General features: G+C 49.6%; 1 protein-coding gene across 3 annotated transcripts; it reads right to left on the reverse strand.

Moving 5' to 3' along the window:
• Positions 1 to 195: 195 nt before the first annotated feature.
• Positions 196 to 17,425, reverse strand: SERPINA9 (serpin family A member 9). 3 transcript variants are annotated; one of them, XM_045451955.1, is made up of 5 exons: positions 17,347 to 17,425; positions 10,627 to 11,259; positions 4,482 to 4,755; positions 2,130 to 2,277; positions 196 to 751 (listed from the first exon to the last, which is right to left on the reverse strand). In XM_045451955.1, the coding sequence occupies exons 1-5, from the start codon at positions 17,414 to 17,416 to the stop codon at positions 548 to 550; spliced, it is 1,329 nt and encodes a 442-aa protein (XP_045307911.1). In that variant the 5' UTR covers positions 17,417 to 17,425; the 3' UTR covers positions 196 to 547. The 3 variants fall into 3 exon arrangements, with proteins under 3 accessions (XP_045307911.1, XP_045307912.1, XP_045307913.1); XM_045451956.1 differs by lacking the exon at positions 17,347 to 17,425 and adding an exon at positions 13,827 to 13,959; XM_045451957.1 differs by lacking the exon at positions 17,347 to 17,425 and adding an exon at positions 13,817 to 13,950.
• Between the last annotated feature and the right edge of the window lie 5,997 nt (positions 17,426 to 23,422).

Below are 23,422 nucleotides of genomic sequence, written 5' to 3' on the forward strand. Positions count from 1 at the left end.
TGTCTGATTCACTCCTAGTGTGTATTAGGTCCTCAGTGAGTTTTTGTTGAAATGGATGAATGAATCCACCCAGCCACTGAACTATCACGTAGTGGCACCCTGGCCACTGGGAGTTAGGGGATAAACCATTATCAGATTAGGGCCCTGAGGGCATGCGGGAGCAGTGTTCTTGGCTGAATTCACGCTTTAGACTTGTTGAGTTTATTACTTTAATTTTTCAACAAAGGTGACTGACCTGCATATTGCCATGCCCAGGGGCTCCGAGGAATGGGAATATGCCAACCAGAAACATCCATGAAGCTAGTTACTTGGCGGGATTTGTAGAGCACTGATTGGGTCTTAAGCTTTGGTTTGAGACCCCAATCTCTGCGGATCTGATGGCTGAGCCTTAAAAGCGGCATCCCAGAAGAAAATGCATCTCTGCCAGGGTCAAATGGACCCTCAGAGCGGGAGGGGACACGTCCTAAAGTCACACCGGGAGCATCATACAACGTGGTTTATTTCCTGGACATTTTCAACCTGTACTCAGCCAGCAGGATAGTTCCACCTAGGATTTAGTTGGATTTTCAACTTTCCCTAGGAAGAGAATGGCCTCTGTGGCTTTGTTTATCAGCAGCAGCAGGAAAGACCTATTGAAGCGGATGACGGTGTAAGAGGGGCTGTCCTTTGACCGGACTATGAGCTTGGTGGCGGTGGCTGCTGCGGCCTCGGTCCCCTCCTCGCTGACGTCCAGCACAGCCTTGTGGGCAACCTGCCAGGGGAAAAACAAACATCAGTGGTCCCCGGGGGAGGGGCACCTTTACTTAACTGAGCCTTGGGGTTCTGCCTGGGAATGGCGATGCCCCCCTTGAGGAGCTTCAAGCTTATATACGCCAGGTGCCTGGCATCAGGTTTGCGGCTGTCATTGGTACCGGTCCACTGGTCTTTAAGCGTGGAGTTGAGTGGTTACCAATTCACACCAGAAATGACCCAGGTTTGACTCCCAGTTCTGCCACTTATTGTTGCAAAAGATATTTAGATGCTGCAGGCTTCACTCTCCAAATCTCTGGAAGGGTCATCATAATGGTGTATATCCCACAAGGTCATTGGGTGAATTAAAGGAGATCACACAAAGTATGTGTGCAGGAGTGTTGCTACATGTGTGCCCTGGAGACATAAGGAGGTGTTTTTAAGTGCTGGATCCCTTCTGGGTCTCCTAGGAAAGAGACTTACCCTGGGGCTTATGTTCTCCCAAGCTTCAGGGGGGCCTGAGGACTCCCAGCAATGACAGTCATTATTGTTCAGATGTGTCCATAAACATGTAATGGGAAAAGGACCATCACGCCCAGCGTATTCCATCGGGACCTCCGTAATCTTTCCCCGGACGCCAATGACAAAGCTCCCCTTCCATGACCCAGGGACACTTCTGACTATTATGATGTATTATCAAAATACACTTTTAAGTTGGGGATCAGAAACCCATGAGCAGACAAGGACTAGACAGGGAGACCTCTTTTCAGAGCAGGGAGCCCACAGGGGACCTGGAGGGCACACCCTCACTAAAAGGGACACTCACAGCTCAGCTCTGGCTGATGGGTGCTATGTAGGGCATTGGGCTCACTGTTGCCATGCGGGAATTGGACTCAGAGATTTGTTTCAAGACGGTCAGAAATGTCTAATTTCAGGTACAATATCCTACATGATAGAAGTTGGCTCTCTTTCTTTTTAATACTAGACGTCACCCACAACCCATCTACAGGGTAGTAATGGCCCGTGGGCAGCCAATTTGACTGCAGTGTGAAGTCCCAGGCTTCAGGGGCGAGGTCGAATGCCAGGGGGCATCTGCTTATCTGCATGAGTATCGAGGCAGCAGAGTTACTTTCCCGACAGGACTGATTTTCACAGACTTTAGGAACACTTGTTTGAGAGGGATAAAGGTTGCCTGTGTACCAGAGGTATGATGGCCATAAAGCCACAGACAGGCCTGGCAGCCATGAAATTCGGCCCAACTTCTGCCCCAGAGAAGTCACTGTGCCTCCTCTCAGGGTCTGCGTTTCCTTATCAGTGAGATGTGAGAGCTCGATTAGCCAGGTACTGTAAACTCTTCCCGCTCTCCCTGCCCAGGCAAATGTTCTCGTGGACCAACTCACTTTGGAAAGCTGCAGGAAGTCTGTCTTTGTGATTCCAGAAAAATCAGCATTATTATTAAAGGCATCCCAGATGCCCATCTTCGGGAGGATGGTTTCCAGGTCATAGGAGGCAGAAATGGAAAATTTCGGAATGAACACCTCTATCCACCTGCAGAGAGGGAGAAAAGGAAAAAGTGAGGTCATGAGCCCCTTGGTCTCTATCTCTGCTTCTAGGTGGCATTTCGGGAGACTCTGTTCTTCCTCTAGGTATTGCTGGCTGCTGCCGAAGTAGTCAATACATCCCAGACAACCAACCCAGGTTGCTCTGGAGGTAAAGCCCCCTATCTAGGGGGCAAGTCTGGCCCTGGAGATAAATGAGATGAAAGGGAGGCCCCTAATGAAGGAAGGTACAGAGAATACACGGGGATCCAGCAAGGGAGCCTATGGCAGAGACCAATGGTGGACACCAGGCAGTGATGGAAGTGTGTCTGCCGTCCCTGGCCCAGCACATCCCCTACCCCCAGCCCCTCCTGAGACAAACTCTGCTAACCCCTGAGAGCAGCAGAGTCCAACAGAACTTTCTGCAAGGGTGGACATAGTCTTTATTTGTGCTGTTCCACATTTTAGCCATTAGCCATGCGTGGTTATATTGAACAGCTTAAATGTGGCTAGTGCCAGTGAGGAAAACATTTTTTTTGTTTTACTTATTTTAGTTAACTTAAATGTATGTAACTACAGGGGGCTAGTGGCTACTACGTGGGATAACACATCCCTCCAGGTCAACATAAGTTTTTCTTCCTCAGCAATAATTTCCCTGAACCAAGAATGAACAGCCTGCATTTACTGAGCATTTACTATGTGCCAGGCATCGTCCCAGATAATTTTAGTCATTTCCATTTTAAAAATGTCAAAACTTACTTTTAGTGCTTTGTGCAAGGTCATGTACTCGGTGAGTCACAAAAATGAAACCACAAAAGTGTTGGATGGACACTCAAGTCCTCATTGATGGGCATCAGCACAATGGACAGCTCTCTCTTCCCTCTTGCTTCTCCTGCACCCTCCTGGCCATCTCTTCCCTGATCTATCTGCTGCTCTTTATGAGCCGCCCCCTGTCCCAGCCTCCGTGCTGCCTCCTCTGTCCAGCCCTGGCTGCAGTCAGAAAAGAGAAGAAACCTCTGAAGGATCCTACAGTGTTCCTTAATTCCCAACTTCACCTCTTTGCCAGGGCTCTTTCCTTTGCCAAAAGCGCCCTGCCTCAGCCTCTATGTCCTGTCCATCCTTCACGTCCTATCTATGCTCCTGACTCCAATGTACCATCTCTTTGAAGCCTTCTTCTGTCTCAGCTAAAAGTGATCTCTCTTTGCTCTGAAGCTCCTTAGCACTTTGCCTGCCTCCCCCTGGGCATTGATCTTTGTCTTTCTTAAATGACAGTTATCTTGACCCTGTCTTCTCTCCTCTTGGACTGTGGGCACCTGGGAATGATGCCAAGAATGCCAAGAAAATATTGCTAAGAGATTGTATGTAAGGCTTTGATAGTCCTTTGTATCTTATGGTTAACATCCTCTTGATACTCTCCATAATGGTTACAGAACTAATAATAATCTGGGGTGCCTGGATGTCTCAGTCAGCTAAGCAAACGACTCTTGATTTCGGCTCAGGTCATGATCCCACAGTCTGTGGGTTCAAGCGCCGCATTGGGCTCTGTCCTGGCAGTGTGGAGCCCGATGCTTTCTCTCTCTCCCTCTCTCACTGCCCCTATCCAGCTCATTCTCTCTCTCTCTCTCTCTCTCTCTCTCAAACGAAATAAATAAATAAACTTAAAACAAAAAATAAAATACAAAACTTAAAAGGGAAAAGGAAAAGAAAGAACTAATCAGCTAAGTACTTTATGCATAGTAACTCATCTTATCTTTTCAACAACTTATGGGCTCAGTAATATCATGATTCTCATTTTATAGGTGAGCATCAATGCTTTCTTTGCTTGTTTATTTTTATGGAATCAGTCCCTGGAGTTTAATATTGGATTGGCTGATAGGGTGAGTTCTGCTAGCCATGACGGAACAGCTTTGCAAGGACATATTAGCTACGTGGCTGTGGGCAATTCACCTCCCTTCTCAGAGCCTCAACTTCCTTACGTGTGGGTGGGGGTGACGGTGCTCCAGTGCTCTTCACCTGTCGGGTGACTGTGAAGTTCAAGTGGGAACACACACGCACAGCACCAAGTTCACCATCCAGCGTGCAGCTGCCGCTCGGTTGGCAGGAGCGATTACTCAACAGCTGCCACCCTTGGATGTACGTCCTCATCCCTTGCCCCATGCTTGGGTGTACACCATCACCTGCCCCAGGAGTCTGGAAATGGACACAGATTCCCACCTCTTCTGGAGTAAGAGGCTCCATCGCCTCAGTGTCCTGGCTGACAAGGCCTGTTCCAGCTGCTTCATCTTGCCCTGGCCAGGGAGGACAAAGAAGGCCACGGTGTTGCCACTGTAGTCCATCTGTAGTACAGAGCAGTTCAGCTCCGGATCCACCCCAAAAGCAAATTGTTCCACCTGGTGCATCATTGGGACCTTCACAGTGGCCCCCTGGCCCACCAGGAACGGAGAGCTCTTTCTTGTATATCCAGGGTGAAAGGGCTTCTCACACTTGGCTGGCACAGAGAGAAAAGAGAGGTCTTTGTGTCAAAGTGCTGTCAGCAAAAATGATGAAGTAAGGATCTCTGAAAACTCTCTCCTCCATAAAAGCAATGGGAAAATTGCCAACAACGATCAGAATGAGCTTTCTTAGAACTCTAGAAATTAACCAAACTCTTTCAGCAAATTAGGGAATGGTTTATTCAAGTGAAGCAGCTAAATCTTGGGAAGAAGGTGAACTTTGGGGTATTTTAACTTGCCCTAGTTCCATTCCCCATGTCCTAACTCTTCAGGAGATTTGAAAAACAAGAGTGTGCATTTCCAGTGAAATCCAGCAACGTGGCAGCCCCAGGAGGGAAAAAATAGGGCTGGAACCCTTTCAAAGACTCAATCCCTAAACACTGTTATTTGACCTGTCCTGTGCTTCCCTGGGAGGCATCATTTGCAGAACTGTCTGTACTTGATCTGATTTGGAGCTCAACCAATGCAAAAAACTCTCTTCCTCAGAGGAAATTAGCCAAAAGCAGTCACAGGCAGTGATACATTTTGCAGCTGCCGGGGGCAGTAGATAACACTTGAGGCAAACAATAAACGAGTCAAAAAGGTTAACAGGACAGGCTGGGGGTAGGGGTGGGGGGTGACATCTGCAAAAATGACAAGAGTAAGGACCTCTGCATTGCCACCCTTCCCTAAAGACAATAAGGAAAACTGGCAAACATATTCAGAAGCAACTTCTTTGGAACTCTGGAAATTAATCAAAGCCCTGTAGCAACCTAGGGAGAGTTCATTCAAGACAAATGGCCAAATTTCAGAAAGAACAGTCAATTTTGTGGTTATTTTAACTTGTGCCAGCCCTGTCCTCTACTCTCTAGCTCAGCAGCAGCCTTGACGAATAGCAGCCTGTGTTCCCGCTACCATTGGGAGAGGGATTGACCTGGAGGTCTTTCAAAGACTCATTTTCGAAGAATTATTATCACTTGACCCGTCGGATAGTTAACTGGAAGATCTCACTTCCAAGGTTGATTGGTGCACAGTCAGTGATCAAAGCCTTCTCCCCAGGGGGCTGGAAGTTTTTTGCTAGAAACAATTACAGACAAATGTTTTAGTTTTATGGTTGCCTGGGTGGGGATAACAGATGGGGCAAACAACAAAGTGATAAAAAATTCTAGAAGGAAAAGCTGAGGCATAAGATGTCCGTTGGAACTTTGGAAAGCTCCATTATATCTTGGGAATTCAGAGGCTTCATGCATGTGTAAAGCTATGTGCGTATTTGAGAAAAAAAGATGAGAAGGCTGTAAGTTCTCACTTACGGCTGACCTTGAGGGTCTGCAGAAATAGAAAGTGAAGACTGAGTCAGAGTTATAAACTGCCTGGCTGAGTGTTGATGACAACCCCACCATGCACACAAGAGTCCTCAGCAAAGACTAGGGGATTTATTTGGCCCAAGCACTTAAGAAATCTCTGCCCAAGGGGGCGCCTGGGTGGCTCTGTAGGTGGAGCGTCCGTCTTCGGCTCAGGTCATGATCTCGCGGTCTGTGAGTTCGAACTCCGCATCGGGCTCTGTGCTGACAGCTCAGAGCCTGGAGCCTGTTTCAGATTTTGTGTCTTCCTCTCTCTCTGCCCCTCCCCAGCTCATGCTCTGTCTCTCTCTCTCTGTCAAAAATAAATAAACATTAAAAAAAATAATAAAAAAAGAAATCTCTGCCCAGTCATAACTAACCACTTGACTAACAAAGAAGACACTTTGGTGGCCACACATGACAAAGTATAGACTTTAAAGAATTAGTTCAGAAAAGTCACTCAAGAAACAACTACTGCAACAAGCAAAAACAACAAATCCTTGGGATGAGGTAAATCTGATTTTCAGAGCTGCAACATTGCATTATTTTAAAAATCCAGCTTTTACAAAAAAAGATATGAGGCATAAAAAGAAAGTACGGGCCATACACAAGAAAAAGCCAATCTGCTAATATGAGAAATAAAAGAAGGGACACTGAAAAAGATCTTATGAGCATTAAAGGAAAATAAAGGAATACTACAAACAACTCTATGCCCACAAATCTAATAACTGAGATGAAATATTCCAATTTTCCAAACCTTAAATAAGAATAAATAGACAATATGAATAGGTTATATCTATCAAAGAAATTGGCAATCATTAAAACCTTCCAAAATAGGAAATACCAGGTCCAGATGGATTCACTAGTGAATTCTACCAAACACTTAAGAAAGAAATTATAGGGGCGTCTGGATGGCTCAATCGGTTAGGTGTCTGACTTCGGCTCAGGTCATGATCTCACAGTTCATGAGTTCGAGCCCCACATTGGACTCTGTGCTGACAGCTCAGAGCCTGGAGCCTGCTTCGAATTCTGTGTCTCCCTCTCTCTCTCTGCACCTCCTCTGCTCAGGCTCTGTCGGTCTCTCTCTCTCCTTCAAAAGTAAATAAAAACATTTAAAAAAAGAAAGAAATTATACGAATTCTTTACAATCTCTTTCAGAGGATAGAAGCAGAGAAAATACTTCCTAATTTGTTCTATCAAGCTAGCATTACTTTAATACCCAAATCAGACAAAGACATTGCAAGAAAACTACAGACCAGTATCTTTTATGAACACAGATATAAGAATCCTGCACAAAATACTAACAAATCAAATCCGATAATGTATAAAAATAATTATATGCCACAACCAAATGGGGTTTTTTCCAGGTTTGTAAGTCTGGTTCAACATTTGAAAATAAATTAATACAATCCATCATATCAAGAAGCTAAGCAAGAAAAATTAATCATGTGAATAGATGAAGCAAAAGGATTTTGACAAAATCCAACACCAGTCATAATAAAAATTCTCAATAAACTAGGAATAAAGGAATAACTTCTTCAATTTGATAAAAAAAAATAGCTACAAAAAGCCCACAGCTGATATAATACTTAATGGTGAGAAACTCAAAGTTTTCCCACTAAGGTCAGGTATAATGCAAGGATGTCCCCTCTTGCCACTCCTGTCCAACATTTTACTGGAAGTTCTAGTTAATGCAATAAGATAAGAAAAAAGAAATAGAGTGTATACAGGTTGGGAAAGAAGAAATAAAACTGTCTTTGTTTGCAGATGACATGATCATCTATGTAGAAAACCCAAGAGTCAACAAACAAAAGAATCCATGGAACTAATGAGGGAGTATAGCAAAGTTGCAGGATACAAGGTTAATATGCAAAAGTCAATTGCTTTTCCATATGCCAGCAATGAATAAGTGGAGTTTGAAATTAAAAACATAATACGATTTACATTTGCATCCAAAAAAATACTTAGGTATGAATCTAACAAAATACATGCAAGATCTATATGAAGAAAATTACAAAACTCAGATAATGAAATCAAAGAGCTAAATGAATAGAAGGATATTCCATGTTCATGAATACAAAGTCTTAATATTGTTAAGATGTCAATTCTTCCCAACATGATCTATAGATTCAATGCAATCTCAATCAAAATACTAGCAAGTTATAGTATAGATATTAGCAAACTAATACTAAAGTTTATATCAAAAGCAAAAGACCCAGAATAGGCAATCCATTATTGAAGAAGAACAAGGTTGCAGCACTCACACTAACTAACTTCAAGACTTACTATAAGGCTGTAGTACTCAAGACAGTGTGGTATTGGTGAAGAATACACAACTAGATCAATGGAACAAAGAGAGAGCTTACAAACAGACCCATGTAAAGATAGCCAACTGATCCTTGACAAAGGATCAAAACCAATATAATAGAGAAAAATAGTCTTTTCAATAAATGGTGTTGGGACCACTAGCATTTGTATGCAAAGAGAAAAAAAAAGAATCTGGACACGTACTTTACATCGTTCATAAAAAATTAACTCAAAATGGGCCACCTGGGTGGCTCAGTTGGTTGGGCGACCAACTTCAGTTCAGGTCATGATCTCACAACTCGTGAGTTCGAGCCCCGCAGCAGGCTCTGCGCTGATAGCTCAGAGCCTGGAGCCTGTTTCAGATTCTGTGTCTCCCTCTCTCTCTGCCCTTCCCCCACTCACGCTCTGCCCCTCTCTCTCAGTCAAAAATAAACATTAAAAAAAATTTAAAAAAAATTAACTCGAAACGGACCACAGACCTAAACATAAAACACGTAGAAGATAATATAGGAAAAAAACTAGATGTCCCTGGGTACGGCAAAAAATGTTTAGATACAACACTAGAGGCACAATCCGTGAAAGAAATCACTGGTAAGCCAAACTTCATTAAAATTTAAAACTTCTGCTCCGTGAAAGACAATGTTAAGAAAATGAAAAGCCAAGCGACAGACTAAGAGAAAATATTTGTAACAGAGGCACCTGATAAGAGACTGTTATCCCAAATATACGAAGAACTCTTAAAGCTTAGCAATGAGAAAAACAGATGACTGGATTAAAAAAGTGGGCTAACCACCTTGACAGATACCTTGTCAAGGAAGAGAGGCAGGGGACAGATAAAGATGAAAAGATGCTCCATGTCATATGTCACTGGGGAAATGCAAATTGAAACAGCAACGAGATATCAACAAAACACCCATTCACGTGGCCCAGATCTGGAACACTGACAACACCAAGTGCTGACAAGGCTGTGGAGCAACAGGAACTCTCACACATCGCTGGCATGAATGCAAAAATGGTACAGCCACTTTGGAAGACAGTTTGGTGGTCTCTTTCCAAACCAAGCATGTTTTTGCCAAACAATCCTGCAAGCATGCTCCTTGGTATAAGGAATTGAAAACTGTGTCCCCACAAAACCCAGCACATATTATAGGATTCTATTTATATGAAATGTTCAGAAGAGGCAAACTATAGAAACGGAAAGTGTATTCTTGTTTCTGGGGAAGAACATAAATGAAGAGTGAGTGCTCACGGAGGGGTGATGGAAATGTCCTGGAGTCATGTATGGACGTATTTGCACAACATTGTGGGTATACTAAAAACAAGACCCACTGAACTGTACATTTAACATAGCGAATTTCGTGCTGTGTGACTTATATTTCAAGAAGAAAATAAGATTAAGTTAAATGAACAACGTAGATAAAGCACAGAGGACATAATAGGGGCTCACGGCATATTGATTCTTTTTCCTTCCCCTCCCTCCTTGCAGAATGGATGGAGAAATGGGTGGAAAGGTGAGTGGGTAGATAGAGGGAAAGATAAATGGGGGGTGGGGGGACGGCAGGAGGGAGAAAGGAAGGGAAGGAGAGAGAGGAGAAGCAGGGAGGGATGATACAATGGCATCCATGATAACTCAGCCCTGAGTGTCCAGCACACCAGCAGAAGCAAAAGCCCATGGTGCTGGCTGTATCATCACCCATCCAGTTAGTAGAGAGACTCACACATTAGGCACATGCCCGGGATCATGGAGCAAGTAAGGGGTAGAGGTAGACTCCGAACCCAGGGCTGTCCGACTTCAAAGCCATTGTCCGTTCTGTGGCAGCACAGTGTCTTTGCAAACTGTAAAGCTCAAGACATTTGCCCAGGGGGTGTGAACGGCAGTTAGGCTGGCCTGTCTACACTTCCATACACTGGCCAGTCTACACATCTACCTATAAAAGTGCTCTCACCTTTGGATTTGCTGGGCTGCCCACGGAGGCCAGGGTCAGCCTCTCAGGATGCATAATCAGGCTATCCAGACACAGAACTGAATGACCCCCCCCCCCCGCCACCGCCACCGTAATTGATAAACTAAAGCCAGCAGAGGGAACAGGAGGTCTCATGCAGCCAGCTTGTGACACAGTTGATTCAAACTCAGGCTTCCCCTTACTTCACCGTGCTGCCTAGGGCTTGTCTAGTTTGCTTATTCAACTGGGGGTAAAAAGAAACAACATTAAAATCAAAATCAGCCTCTCAGAGCCTTACCTTTAAAGAAAACGGGGTTCACCAGGACCATGGCCGTCAGAGGGTCAAGGTCTTGGATTAAGTCTACAACCTTCCCTTTGGTCTCCTTCTCCACATAGCTGTTGATTCTCTTCCGGGCGGTGGAGGTGCTGGAGAAATCTGTAGAAAAGACCTTCGAATCATACAGCCTCTTGACGTTGTCCAAGAAATTTGTCTGTAGGCGCAGCTCCTTTTTGATGAAGAGGACGCTTCCCATCCTCAAGTCTAGGCCTTTGCTGGGGACATTGAGTGAGTGGAGCAGATGCTGGAAGGCCCGGTGGATGACGGACTCTGGCTCACGTGTGAGGTTGAACCCCAGGCCTTGGAGGATCTGGGTCTTGGTGGCTGAGCGGGCCCCGAGGGAGAGCGTGGCCAAGGAAGCGGAGATACTCAGCGGGGAGAAGAAGACGTTCTGATCCGGAGTCTTCAAAACCAGCCTCCGGTAGAGGCGGAAGGCAAAGTTGGTGTTGCTGGAAGATACCCAGGGGGTAGCGCTGTTCCTTGTGGGGGAAGGGCAGGGACCACTGGATGGGGGCACACAGTAGACCGGAGCACAGACGCTGACAACCAGGAAAAGTCGATAAAAGGGAGAGGCCATTTTGGGACGAAACAAGTCTGCAAGAGAGGAAAGGACCGCTAAGGGAAGGTAAGCCGAGCGTCCAGCCTGGAATCAGAGACCTTGCGACACCCCATCCCCATTCGCGATAGAACTGGGACACACTGGACGGTGAACAAAGCTCTCGCGTAATCTCGCCGCCTCTCGCAACCCCCCCGATGCAGATATTATTGTTGTCCTTGTCTTACAAACAAAGAAACAGGCCTCAGGGAGGTTGTGTGATTTAGGCCACGCAGCTGGGTCGTGTTCTGTCTGGGATTCAAAGCCGGGTCTTAAAGCCACAATCTCAGATCCCACGCGCTTTGCTGTTTCTGCTTCGCAGGCTTATTGTTCAGAAAGTAAGACAGTGAGACCAGATGGTACAGTCCCAATCGTCGCAGCCAGACGCGCCCTCTTACGCCTGAGAGAACCCTCCAGATATTCTCGGTCCCTTTTGTGAGGACACGATCACAGCTCTCCATGGCTGCCCACCCCCTGCCCCAGGCATCTGCTGGCATGTCCCTCAAAAAGCGGACACCCCGGGGGCGCCCGGGTGGCCCAGTCGGTTAAGCGCCCAACTCCTGATCTCAGCTCAGGTCATGAGTCTCACGGTCTCACGGTCGTGAGTTCAAGTCCCACATCGGGCTCTGCGGGGATATTGCAGCGTCTGCTTGGGATTCTGTCTCTACTTCTCTCTGACCCTCCCCCTCTTGTGCTCTCTCTCTCTCTCTCTCTTTCTCCACTTGATCTTAGCCAAAAAGCCGAGAAGCGATCTCTCTCTCTTTCTCAAAATAAGTGAACTTAAAAAAAAAGTGGAAACCCCAGGCCGGAGGCTGTCCTGGAACCAGAGGCCCGCACAACCCCCGCTATGCCGTGTGTCCTCCCGGGGTGCCCCCCCTCGCTCCCAGTGTGTCCCCCAACCCCCCATCTGTGAAGAAGGACAGCTCCGAGGAAGAAGTGAGAGGGTCTGTATAGCACCCAGAGCCGTGTCTGGCCCGCGGAGGGCATGAGGTCAAAGCTGCTTCCCCCCCAACCCCCACCCCGGGTGGCTGCTGTTGTGATTTTGCCTTCCTCACTTGGAAGCAAGGTGAAGGGCAGGCTTGTCCCTGGGTCTTCCTGACTGTGGGAAGGGAGGGGGTTGAGGGATGAGAAGGCCAGCCGTGCCCAGGGATGAGGCGCCACACAAGAGGCAGGGGCCTCTTGAGGCAGGTGCCGGTGGGGGCGGGGCTCTCGGGGCACCTGCTAAGGCCGAGGACACACACCCCCATCAGCAGACATGGCCTTGCCAGAGGAGATTGGTTCCGTGTCCCAAGTCCCGGGCTGAGCAGGGGAGACCGGCTTGATCAGTAGCCCTGCCAGGCAGTCGACTAGTAAATGTCTCAGCCCCTCACGGCCCTGACCTTAGGCAAGCGGCTGCTTCTCTCTGAGCCCCAGGGAGGTGGCCTCAAAGGGGTCTGTGGCCATGGGTCTCAAGGGGGAGATCCTTATGCTCTTGAGGAAAAGCTCCACAGAAGCTTGTTCATTCGGCTCTTGAAATCCAACCTCCTTTGACACTTGGCCACTTGGCCTCTCCCCATCCCCCACTCCTGTCCCCCTCTGTCCCCCCCCCTTTTCACCTTCTCTCCCCTGCTCAATTCCCCACTTGGCTCCCAGCTGCGGTCACGCAACCACACTGCAGACAGGGGGAACTTTCTAGCCACAAAGCTCATGTGTCCCTCAGCTACTCAGATTCCTCACTGACCTTGGGAGGAAAGGCCAAGCACCTGCCGTTCGTGGTCCTTCTCTGTTGGGCTCCGACTTACCTCCCCAGCTCATCCTCAAGCACAAAGCTGTTCCAGTTCCCTGGAAAGATGGCATGGCCCTCAGCCCCACCCCCCTGCCCCGTCCTCATCGGCCTCCTTAGCTAGCTCGACTGTCTGAGGGCTTCATTCCATTGTAAAACCCTACCCTCCCTGTGACGCGACCCCAGACCTGGAAGAACCCACCCGTCTGCTCCTTCTTTGCCAAATGTTGGACAGACCGTGGCTCAGCAAGGCAGCTTGGTCCGAGGTGAATTTTTATTTGCCTGGCAGGAGAGCACGGTCACCTCACCCTCCCATCGACTAGAGGGTGCAGCTCAGTCTTTTCCATTTCCTTATGCCGGATTCCTCGCCATCCACGAATGCACGTGTGTGTGCACACACACACACGCGCGCACACACACACACACACACACATGTCAGACCGCCTCGTCTCCTGCGTCCCATGCAGGACCCTCAGAAAAGGAACCTATCTCACTCCTCCCCTCCACCCCTCTCCAAACTTCAGAGAGCATCCGTATGTCCGTCCCGGGGCCCTCACACCTCTCTCTTCCATACTTAAAACGCTCCCCCTCAACTACGTCCGTGCCATCGGCCTTTAAACACGCTCCCGGCTGGGACAAATGGCCCACCGCCATCAGCCCAACGAACACCTTTCTTCAGCCCCTCATTGCCTTCTAGCTGCTGCCCTGTCTCCGTCCTCCCCATCCTGGCCCGAATCCTCACGAGCTGTGATCCGGATCCTGGCCCGGATCCTTCATGGTCCTCACGGTCTTACTTCTGCTCACCCTTGGCCCACTCCAGTCTGGCCTCCGGGTCCACAGAGACGGGACCAGCCTGCAAACACGTCTGGGTTCACCTCAGCTGCCTTCCTGGTAGCATCTGACACTGGAGGCCACCCCCCCCTTCTTATCCAGTCCCTCCCCGTGGCTCTGTGACACCACGTTCTCCTGCGTTTGTTTCTCCTCTCCCTCTGTTCCTCCTCCTGAGTCACCTCTATGCTCTCTGTCTCGAGCCCGGCCTCTGCGGTGTTCTCCACCTCCGCTGATCTCATCACTCCCGGGGCTTCATGACTGAAAAGCAAATTGCGTATTATTTTTAATCCCCAGCCCACACCTTTCCTCCGAACTCCGTATCTCTTTTTTAAGTTTATTTATTTATTTTGTGTGTGTGTGTGTGTGTGTGTGTGTGTGTGTGAAAGGGGGGGAGGGGCAGAGAGAGAATCCCAAACAGGTTTCATGCTGCCAGCACAGGGCCAGACAGGGTGCCCGAACTCGCGCACTGTGAGATCACGACCCGAGCCAAAACCAAGAGTCAAACACTTAACCGACTGAGCTACCCAGGCGCCCTTAAAGTTTCTTTTAATGTTCATTTATTTATTTTGAGAGAGAGTGGGAGAGAAAGAGCACACACGAGCAGGGAAGGGGCAGAGAGAGGAGGAAAGAGAATCCCAATCCTCTGCTAGAGCAGAGCCCGACGCGGGGCTCGAACTCACAAACCGCGAGATCGTGACCTGAGCCGCAGTCGGACGCTTAACCGACGGAGCCACTCAGACGCCCCACGGACCCTGTATTTCTAACCACCTACTTGATACTTTCTCCTGATGTCACAAATGAACCTGAAACTCAGTAAGACCCTAACTGAACTCACACGGTTTCCCAAACCCCGTCTCCCAGTAAAAGTTTCAACTGAGACTTTCTTTGAACATCTCCGTCCACGGCGCTCCCTCTCACCTAGTTATTCAAGCCCAGGGTTCATCTTTGTGTGTCCTTCTTCCTCTTTCTCCACGCCGACACATCACTTACCTCTTTTCACGTGTTCCAGTAGCCTCCCATTTTCCAGAGCGGGGACCAGTGTCCCATCCAGCCTGCACAGCCTGGGATCCACTGGCCCCTCTAACTTCAGTTCAGATGTCAGAGCCCCTTGCTCGGGACTGCTGCGTCCAACCGTTTTATCCATTTTTTTGATCCTCACAGGTGATCTTTGTTGTGCCCTGCTGCCCTCACCAAACTTTGCTTGCCCTCCCCCCACCCCCCATTAATTTCTTTCTACTGTTTAGGTCCTATGTCATGTCATACCCTTAAGGAAGTTCTCTGACACTCAGATGAGGAAAATTCCCCCCTCGAAACGTTTTTACAGTACTATTAATTTTTTTTTCCAACGTTTATTTATTTTTGGGACAGAGAGAGACAGAGCATGAACGGGGGCGGGGCAGAGAGAGAGGGAGACACAGAATCGGAAACAGGCTCCAGGCTCTGAGCCATCAGCCCAGAGCCCGACGCGGGGCTGGAACTCACGGACTGCAAGATCGTGACCTGAGCCGAAGTCGGATGCTCAACCGACTGAGCCACCCAGGTGCCCCAGTACTATTAATTTTTTAGTGAGATACTTACCATGGCTACAATTTCACATTTCTTTGTGTGATGCAAAATTAAAGGAGTCACAGGGAACTTGTCCCTCTTGTACCTGCTGTACATCACGGTGTGGCCAGTACAAAGGGCTCAGTTAAGGGTTTCAGGAAGGAATGAATTGAAATAAATTAAGTGGGCAATTTACCTCTGAGAGGTGATACTGCTTGGAAATCAGCGAGAAAGACCCTTGCGGGGTCTTAATTAAGGTGATACTTACATGGCATCCCCATCTATGAAATTTGAGTTGACTTATATTTTTGGCCAAGACACAGTAACTGACATTGAACTTGGACAAAAGGGGCGCCTGGGTGGCTCGGTCGGTTAAGCGTCTGACTCTTGATTTCGGCTCAGGCCGTGATCTTCCAGTTCCTGAGATCGAGCCCTGCGTCGGCTCTGAGCTGATAGCATGGAGCCTGCTTGGGATTCTCTCTCTCCCCCTCTCTCTGCCTTTTCCCTGCTTGTGCTCTCTCTCTCTCTCTCAAAAAGAAATAAATAAATAAACTTAAAAAAAAAAAGAAAGAAAATTGGGGGCGCCTGTGTGGCTCAGTCTGTTGAGTGTCCAACTTCGGCTCCTGTCACGAACTCGCGATTCATAGGTTCGTGCCCCATGTCAGGCTCTGTGCCGACAGCTGAGCCTGGAGCCTGCTTTGGATTCTGTCTCCCTCTCTCTCTGCCCCCCCCCTCAAAAATAAATAAACATTACAAAATTTAAAACCATAGAAAATTAGGTAAAATACATGAAATAATCGAGACCCTAAAAAATATGTGAGACAATTCAGACATTGGACAACAGGCAGAGAAGGCAAACAAATGAGGGAAGCCCTGTGATTGTCCCAATATTCTGTCTAAAGACACTTTCCAGATACAAGGAGGGAAACCCAAGCAGAGGCTTGCTGACGGTCTCAGAGTTTAGGAAAGTGGAAGTAGCTATGGTTTGTGCAGCAAAAGTGTGCGTTAGCTTTGGTCCGAAGCTAAGCACTCAGCGCTACGTGCGTAAAGTGAAATTCCACCAGGACGGTCCGAAAGCAAAAGCAAAACCCCAAAACCGCCATGAAGATATAAACAGAACAATTTCCAGAGTTCTCATAGCACGGGGAGGGAGGGAGGTTCCGACTGGACACAGTTGTGGGATGTCAATGAGCATCTAAGGCATTCAGTAGAGACCCTAGAATTGTCACATCTTGACGTTAGGGCTCAACTAACTTTAGTTTAAAGCCACTGTAGACACCTTAACACACTTTATCTGCAATGCAACATTTTATCATGAGAAGATGATAAACCATGATAAGATCCTGGACAGGATTAAACAAACAAACAAAAAAAGCCCTGCGTGTACTTGTGTTGGCTGTTTCGAAACAAGTGTCAACACGTTGTAAAGAGAGACAACAAAATCCAGACCAAAAAGATTATAAGAGAAAATCTAAATGGTTGAAAGAAAAGCTCAGTGAGCTTGAAAACACATCAACAGGAGCTGTCCAAACTTAAAAGAGAGCAGACGGGGGGAGGAAAATAACAGAGCCCCAGTGATCTGTGAAATGAAAGCAAGCGGACGAACAGATGGGCAGCTGGAGTCCTAGGCAAGGAGGGGGTGGGAGAGAAAAAGCCTGGAAGAAATAACAGGCACAAATATTTGTACCCCTTACTCTACGTAAACGAAGTAGAAAAAGACTAACTACAGTAGAATGAATACGGCCCTGTCATTTCTTCCCCCTAAGCTGTATGGTTGCACTTGACTCTCAGTCTGTCTAGGCTGCTCTCCCCTCCCTCCCCTTCTGACAGACTGCTTTGCATCCTGCCGGCTCCGGCTCCAAACTTCCCACCCTGCAGAGTCTTTCAGATCCCACGGAAAGTCAGCCCCTCCCTTCGCCCACACCTGGAGCAAACCATTGCAATTTACCTCCTCGGGTGTCTGTCTTCCCGAGTGCACAGTCCAGATCTTGTGTGGCTTCCTCCAGGGCAGGGACCATAATTGGTGAGTGACGGGGAAAGAGGGAGAACAATAAAGGGAGTATAAAGATGGGGGAGGAGGTGGGAGGGAAGTGGGAGGAATGTAGGGAACCCGAAGGGCCAGGCTCTGCTGACTGGCTCACACCCAGGGACTTTTGTAAAGGCCTACAGTTGGTGAGACAGGTTGGCATCCTGAAGGATGGAGTTTCCCAGGCTGGGTTAATTGTCAGGAGAACCTGTGTTCTCATTAAAATGCACATTCCCAGGCCCCGCCTAGAACTACTGAGTCAGACTTTCCAGGGAAAGATGAGCCAACCTAGGAGTGAGGGGCGCTGGGTGCTTCCTTCCCGCACGACTTCCGCTCAGGTCGCAGAGAGAATCTCTCTGGGGCTTCTCTGAAGCTCTCAGAGATATTCTTATCTCTGGCTCTGAACACCTCAGGTCCTGGGAAAAGCAAACCCCTGGTTCTCCCCAAATTCACAAGACCAATCCTGCTGCTGGACAAATGACGCCTCGGACGCAGATCCCATGGGCCCATCCCAGGTCCCATCTAGATGGAGCCTTATCCCAAGTCTGTCCACCTCCTCGGGGCCTCTCCTGCCGCGCCCAGGCTGCTCTAGACTTCTGTTCCTGGCTGTCAGATCTCCTGCCTACCTCACACATCTTTATGATTCTGCCCCATTTCTGGTTTATATGGATCTTCCCATCACTTTTTAAATCTGGCTATATCTTGGTACTTTTTTCATATATTTTTTAAAGTTTATTTATTTATTTTGAGAGAGAGAGAGATGGCACAAGTAGGGGAGGGGCAGAGAGAGAGAGAGAGAGAGAGAGACAGAATCCCAAGCAGGCTCTGCACTGGCAGCACAGAGCCCCCATGCGGGGCTCGAACTCAGGAAACCGCAAGATCATGACCTGAGCCAAAACCAAGAGTCGGCTGCTTCACTGACTCAGCCACCCGGGCGCCCCGCATATATTTTTTTTAACGTCGCCTATTCCTGCTGGGACCGTGGGGCACATGGGACGCCTGGAGGCTGGAATTTGCCATGTCACGTCAACCAGAAGCTGCTGTTCAGAAGCTCGCCAAGAGGGCGACCCCACAATGTTGTCAGGACCCAACATTACCCAGTGTGGACATGAACACCTGTCCCGTGGTTGGGGGTGCTCCCCAGAGCCCCCTGCGCTCTCTTGCTGCAACCCGGCTCATCCCTTAGCCTGCCCAGCGTGGCCGCGTGAGCCAGGCTGAGGGCGGGGAAGGGGGTAGATCCAGACGGACCCTCAGGCCCTGAGGAGTTTTGTCTAATTGTTCCTTTGTTTTCTGTTGGTTTTGGCAAAGAGGTCACCGTTTCAACATTCCAAGAGACACAGGCTTCCTGTTCCAGGAAGGATCTTCACCCTGCCGGGACTCTTTCCCAGCCCAGTCTTGGAATCTGGGATTCCTTCGTTGGCATTCCACCAAGAGAAACCAACCGAAAGGTTACCTGTGCTGGAAGGTTACCTTGAGAGACACCCACCCAGTAGCCTTCCTCCCTGGCTCTGGATGCCTTTACCAGGCGTCACTAATGCGGATGGGTGCCTACTGTGTGCAAAGTAGGTTCATATGCATTACATTATGTAACCCCCTCCCCTGCCCAAATTTCCTCTGAGATGAATATGATGACCCCCGCTTCACAGAGGGGAAAAACCAAGGACTGGGCACAATTAAGTGCCTTGCCTAATGTCACGAACCAAATACACGGCAGAGCTGGGATTCGAACTTCAGTCTGTCCGACTCCGGGACCTCCCGCCCACCTCCAGCCGCTTGAAGCCCCTGACAAAGTCCCTGAAATGGAAGACGGCCGCTCCAGGCATCATGGCGTCCTGGGATGTATAGATGATGTATATACGTTTCTATAGATGATGCTTATCATCTATAGAAAACCAGATATAATTTTTTCTGTTCGAACCGATGGCTTTCTTTTTAACGTACACTGATTTAAAGATCCGTCTTGAGTAAAGAGTAGCACAAAAGAGATGTGGATTCAGCCGCAGTATCAAGAGCGGCTTGGGACTGAAACTAAAAGAGGAAATTGAGTGGAAATAGACAGCATGTTTCCCGAAGAGAAGGGAGTCCCGGCCTCACACTCCTACTGTCGCCCCTGAGCACTGATGTGACCCAGCTGGGCCTGAATGGGAGGAAGCAGGGCCACGGGTCCCTAAGCTCTCATCCGGCTTCTCCACGCCTGGGACCATGCCTGGCACACTTAATGTTTGTTAAATATTTGCTGGCTAAATGAACGCATGGCAGTGAAACTTTGGAGCAGGCTCTTTCGTTTCCAAGACGAATGTCAAAGTGTTGTTGGAGACAGGAGGGTTTTTGGAGATCATCCGGGGCCACCCCGTCATCGCAAAGGTGGGACACTGATGGGGGCACTTCCCTTCTTGGCTGGGGCTGTAACCCTGCTCCTATCGTCAAGTACGCTCCTGGCGGGCATTCCTGGGGCCAGAAGTCTCCAGAAGCTGATCGTGCCACAGAAGCCGTGGAGAGCAGAATCACAGAATCTACCGTCTGAGCAGTAGGCGTCCTCTTCTCAGGGAGGCCGAGCTGACCCCCGCCAGCCCCACCAGCACCTCGACCACCCTCACCTGTCTTCTTCATTTATTAACCCTATTGTTTATCATATGCCTCTGTCAGCTAGCTTGGAACCCTTGGGGGGGCAAGACACTTTGTATGTTTTGTCCACTGATGCGTTTCAAGCCCCTAGAACGGTCCCTGCATAGGACGGACACTCAGAAAATATTTGCTGGATGGGGGGGGGGGGTGGACGAAGAAAAACTGAAATGCTCAGGGGACTTGCATTTAGTCCCAGATCTGTGGCTTTCCAGCTGTGGGAACTTGGGCAAGTTACACGGTCTTCCTGAGCCTCGGTTTTCCCATCCGTAGAATGGAACCGTCGCCCAGCTTGAAGGGTTGGCGGGTCGGTTTCTTGGTGGAAAAACCGACACGATGCCAGTCCCGTGGGAGGCAGGTAGTCAGTGCTGGTTGCTTCAAAGGCGAATTTACTCACTTATTCATCCGTGGGGTCAGTCCGTCCACAAACAGGTGGCCTGTGAAGCTGTTCTAGCAGAAGTAGGCGTGGATCTTTCTGGAAGCGGGAGTAACACGCTGAAAAGAGCTGGTGGGCGTCGCAGAGAATGGGGAGCAAGAGCAGGGTGGGGTGGAGCGAGCAGGTGCAGGGAGGCGGCAATCCCCAGGGGGAGAAGCAGGCATGGCCAGTCCCCCCCGGCGGTGGCCTTCCGTCCCAGAGGAGTGGGGGGCTCTGGAGGGGGGCTGGCCGTGTCCGGAGCAAGGGGACTGCTGTGCCAGTCTTTCATTGCAGCAAACACAGACATGGCCCAGGCAAGGGGGCCGAGGGACGCCCCAGTCTGCAACCAGAGGGACACTTACAAACACATGTGTTTGCCCACAGCTCAGCACCCGTGACAGCTCACCGTGGTTCTTGGGCTAAAGATCAGCGTTCTCCCTATAGCCCCTGAGGCCCCAGGCTCACTCACTGCCCCCCTCCTCCTGCTTTATTTTCTTGTTCTGGCCAAATTAATCTCGTTTCAGTTCCTCATCCCTGCCGCTTGCCTGCCCCAGGTCCTCTGCACCTGCTGTTTCCCCTGCTTGGCGGAGTCTGTCTGTGTTCCCACTCCAAGCTCTTCCTCTTTCTTTCCCCCACGATAGGATTTATTTCTGTCGTGCAGAGCAAAAGTATGTCTGTGAAGGTGGGACATCGTCTGAAAAGTGTTTAAGATGTGCAACAGTCACTTTGACAATACAGTTGGTCAGAGGGAAGACCAGTGAGCATTGGAGCTTGTGCTCAACTGTTTGGAAGCCCAGCCAGCATTTTCTAGATCGCTAACCACACTGAGGCAATCATACCTGTGTGCGGGTTTAACTGTGGCGATTCAAGAACAGATAAGCTCCCAGCATTTGGAGCTCTCTCAGCCTTCTCGGAGCCCCCAGACCGGGTCGGACCCCCGTTACCTACCTTGGAAGGCCTCCAGGGTTGTCTTTTTTTTCATGCTCACCGGAGCTCGTGATCAGAAATGCACGTGTGTGTGTCTGCAACTCACGGCTGTTTCTCCCGCTGGATAGTAATGTCACGGAGGCAGGGGCCAGCTCTGTTTGTAACGGCCACCAGTGCACAGGCTGTCGCCCCATAAATCGCTGCTTAATAATGCAGGATTGATTGCAGCCCGCATGGGGGTGGAGGGGAAATTCAGACCCAGGAGCCGTGGAGGTGAGTGCTTTATTGAGAGGCTGCTTGGAAGATGCCGGAAAGGTAGGGACGGTCTCATAGAGCTATCCTAATGGACTGGGCGCTGGAGGACGAGTAGGAGCTCGTTAGGCAGGATGAGGGCATTCCCAGTAGAGGGGAATGCCAAGGCAAGGGCCCGGAGCACTGAGTTTTGGAAAAGAGCTCGTCCTCTCAGACGCTTGGGGGACAGTGGGAGGAGAGCGTAACAGGGGCCACTGCTGAATGCCTGCCATGTGCCGGGCATGGATTGCATGTCATGCCTCGTAACCCTCAGAGCTCCTCAGCCCAGGAGCTAGGTATTATTATACGTGTTTTAGTAAAGTAAATGAGGTTCAGGGGGGTTAAGTGACATGTCCAAGCCACCCAGCTACTATGTGGCTTGTCTGACTGTCCCTTGTCCCCAGTGGCTGATGTCGCAGACACGAGCCGACCACTGAGGGTTCCCGTGTGTATCTGGTGTCTTCCCACCGCCCCCCCCCCCCAACTCCCTCAGGCTGGTGCAGGGGACATGGTGGCCGTCAACAATGTGCTCTGCAGGGATTCCCTGCTTTTTGCCCCACGTCTGTGTCACTGGCACAGGGTCTCAGCCTTCTCTGTCTCCCACCCTCTCAAAGAGGGGTGTTTACTCCGGTGCCCCCCCCCATCTTAGCCCTCACCACACTGTAAAGTAGCCCAATCCCTCTCCAGACGACCTCCTCCGCCCGCCCACGTGTGGGCTGCGTCTCCAGGGCCCTGGGGGTGCCCAGGACGGAAGAGAGGGTGCCGGTTGGATACACCCATGCTGAAGTGGACTGGGCAGCTCTCTTAGCTGGGAGAGGAGCTCAGGAGTGACTAGCCAGGCCCCCAAGTCCACGTGGAACCCCTCCCTGCCCTGGCCCAGAAGCAAGTGCTTGTGGCCCACGGCAAACCACAAGGCCGTAAGAAAATCACTTTATGGCTCTGCCTCAGTTTCCACGTCTGTCCATTCTGGCCACCCCACGGGGCAGCTGTGACCAGAACACAAAAGGCACAGTAAGCGGCGAGCTGCTAGGCACCCCCAGGGGATGCCAGCTGATGCCAGCTCAGGCTTCTTCGTGGCCACGCCACTCAGGACCCCCTCCCCCCAAAACACGTGGGCAGTGGGCATTTACGGCAGGAAGCAAAGGAATCAGCTGCTGGAAACGAGGGTTCCCATGCTTCTAATCTAGATAGCTCCATGGGCAGGTGGGACACATCTTGCGGGGCCACATTTTCTAGGCAGGTGCAGGGAACCCCCTCCCCCCACCCCATTCACTCTTGAGCTGAGCTCGCTAACAGGTTCAAACCCCAGGCTCTTCTCTGTGGGCTCTGGAATCAGATACACCTGACACTCAACCCTCGTCGCTGCTATTCCAGGCTCCACCCCCCAGCGCTGGGCCAGCCCCACCCCTACTTTACCCTCCAACTAGATGCCTGGCTGATCCTGGAGTTCCCATGGGGACACCGTGGGCGACATAACTTTGTAGATCGCATACCAAAGATCCAAGGCTAAGGGCTCACCAAGGGGAACTAACTTTTCTAACGAAGGCTGCTAGTTTCCTCAGAGCCCCAGAAGGGATTTGTCACTGCCCTCGTTTCAGGAACACAGAAATAGAGGCTCAGAGGAGGTATGTGGCTTTCCCAGAGACACTCTGTTCCTCAGATGTGAACCCAAGTCTCTCTCCCTCCAAAGTCTGGGTGCTCATGTCATCTCATTGCTTTCCCCAAATTATCCACCAACAGACA

This window comes from Leopardus geoffroyi, chromosome B3 (genome assembly GCF_018350155.1).
Source record: "Leopardus geoffroyi isolate Oge1 chromosome B3, O.geoffroyi_Oge1_pat1.0, whole genome shotgun sequence".
Taxonomy (NCBI): Eukaryota; Metazoa; Chordata; class Mammalia; order Carnivora; family Felidae; genus Leopardus; species Leopardus geoffroyi.

Bases quoted from the DNA above. Each gene is read 5' to 3' on its own strand.
- SERPINA9 (XM_045451955.1), bottom strand. From the start codon at position 17,416: ATGGTCCCTGCCCTGGAGGAAGCCACACAAGATCTGGACTGTGCACTC. The intron at 11,260-17,346 runs GTAAATTGCAAT...CCTCTCTTGCAG, and splicing joins GAAGACAGACACCCGAGGAG to ACTTGTTTCGTCCCAAAATG. The intron at 4,756-10,626 runs GTAAGGCTCTGA...TCTCTGTGCCAG, and splicing joins GAACCCCGTTTTCTTTAAAG to CCAAGTGTGAGAAGCCCTTT.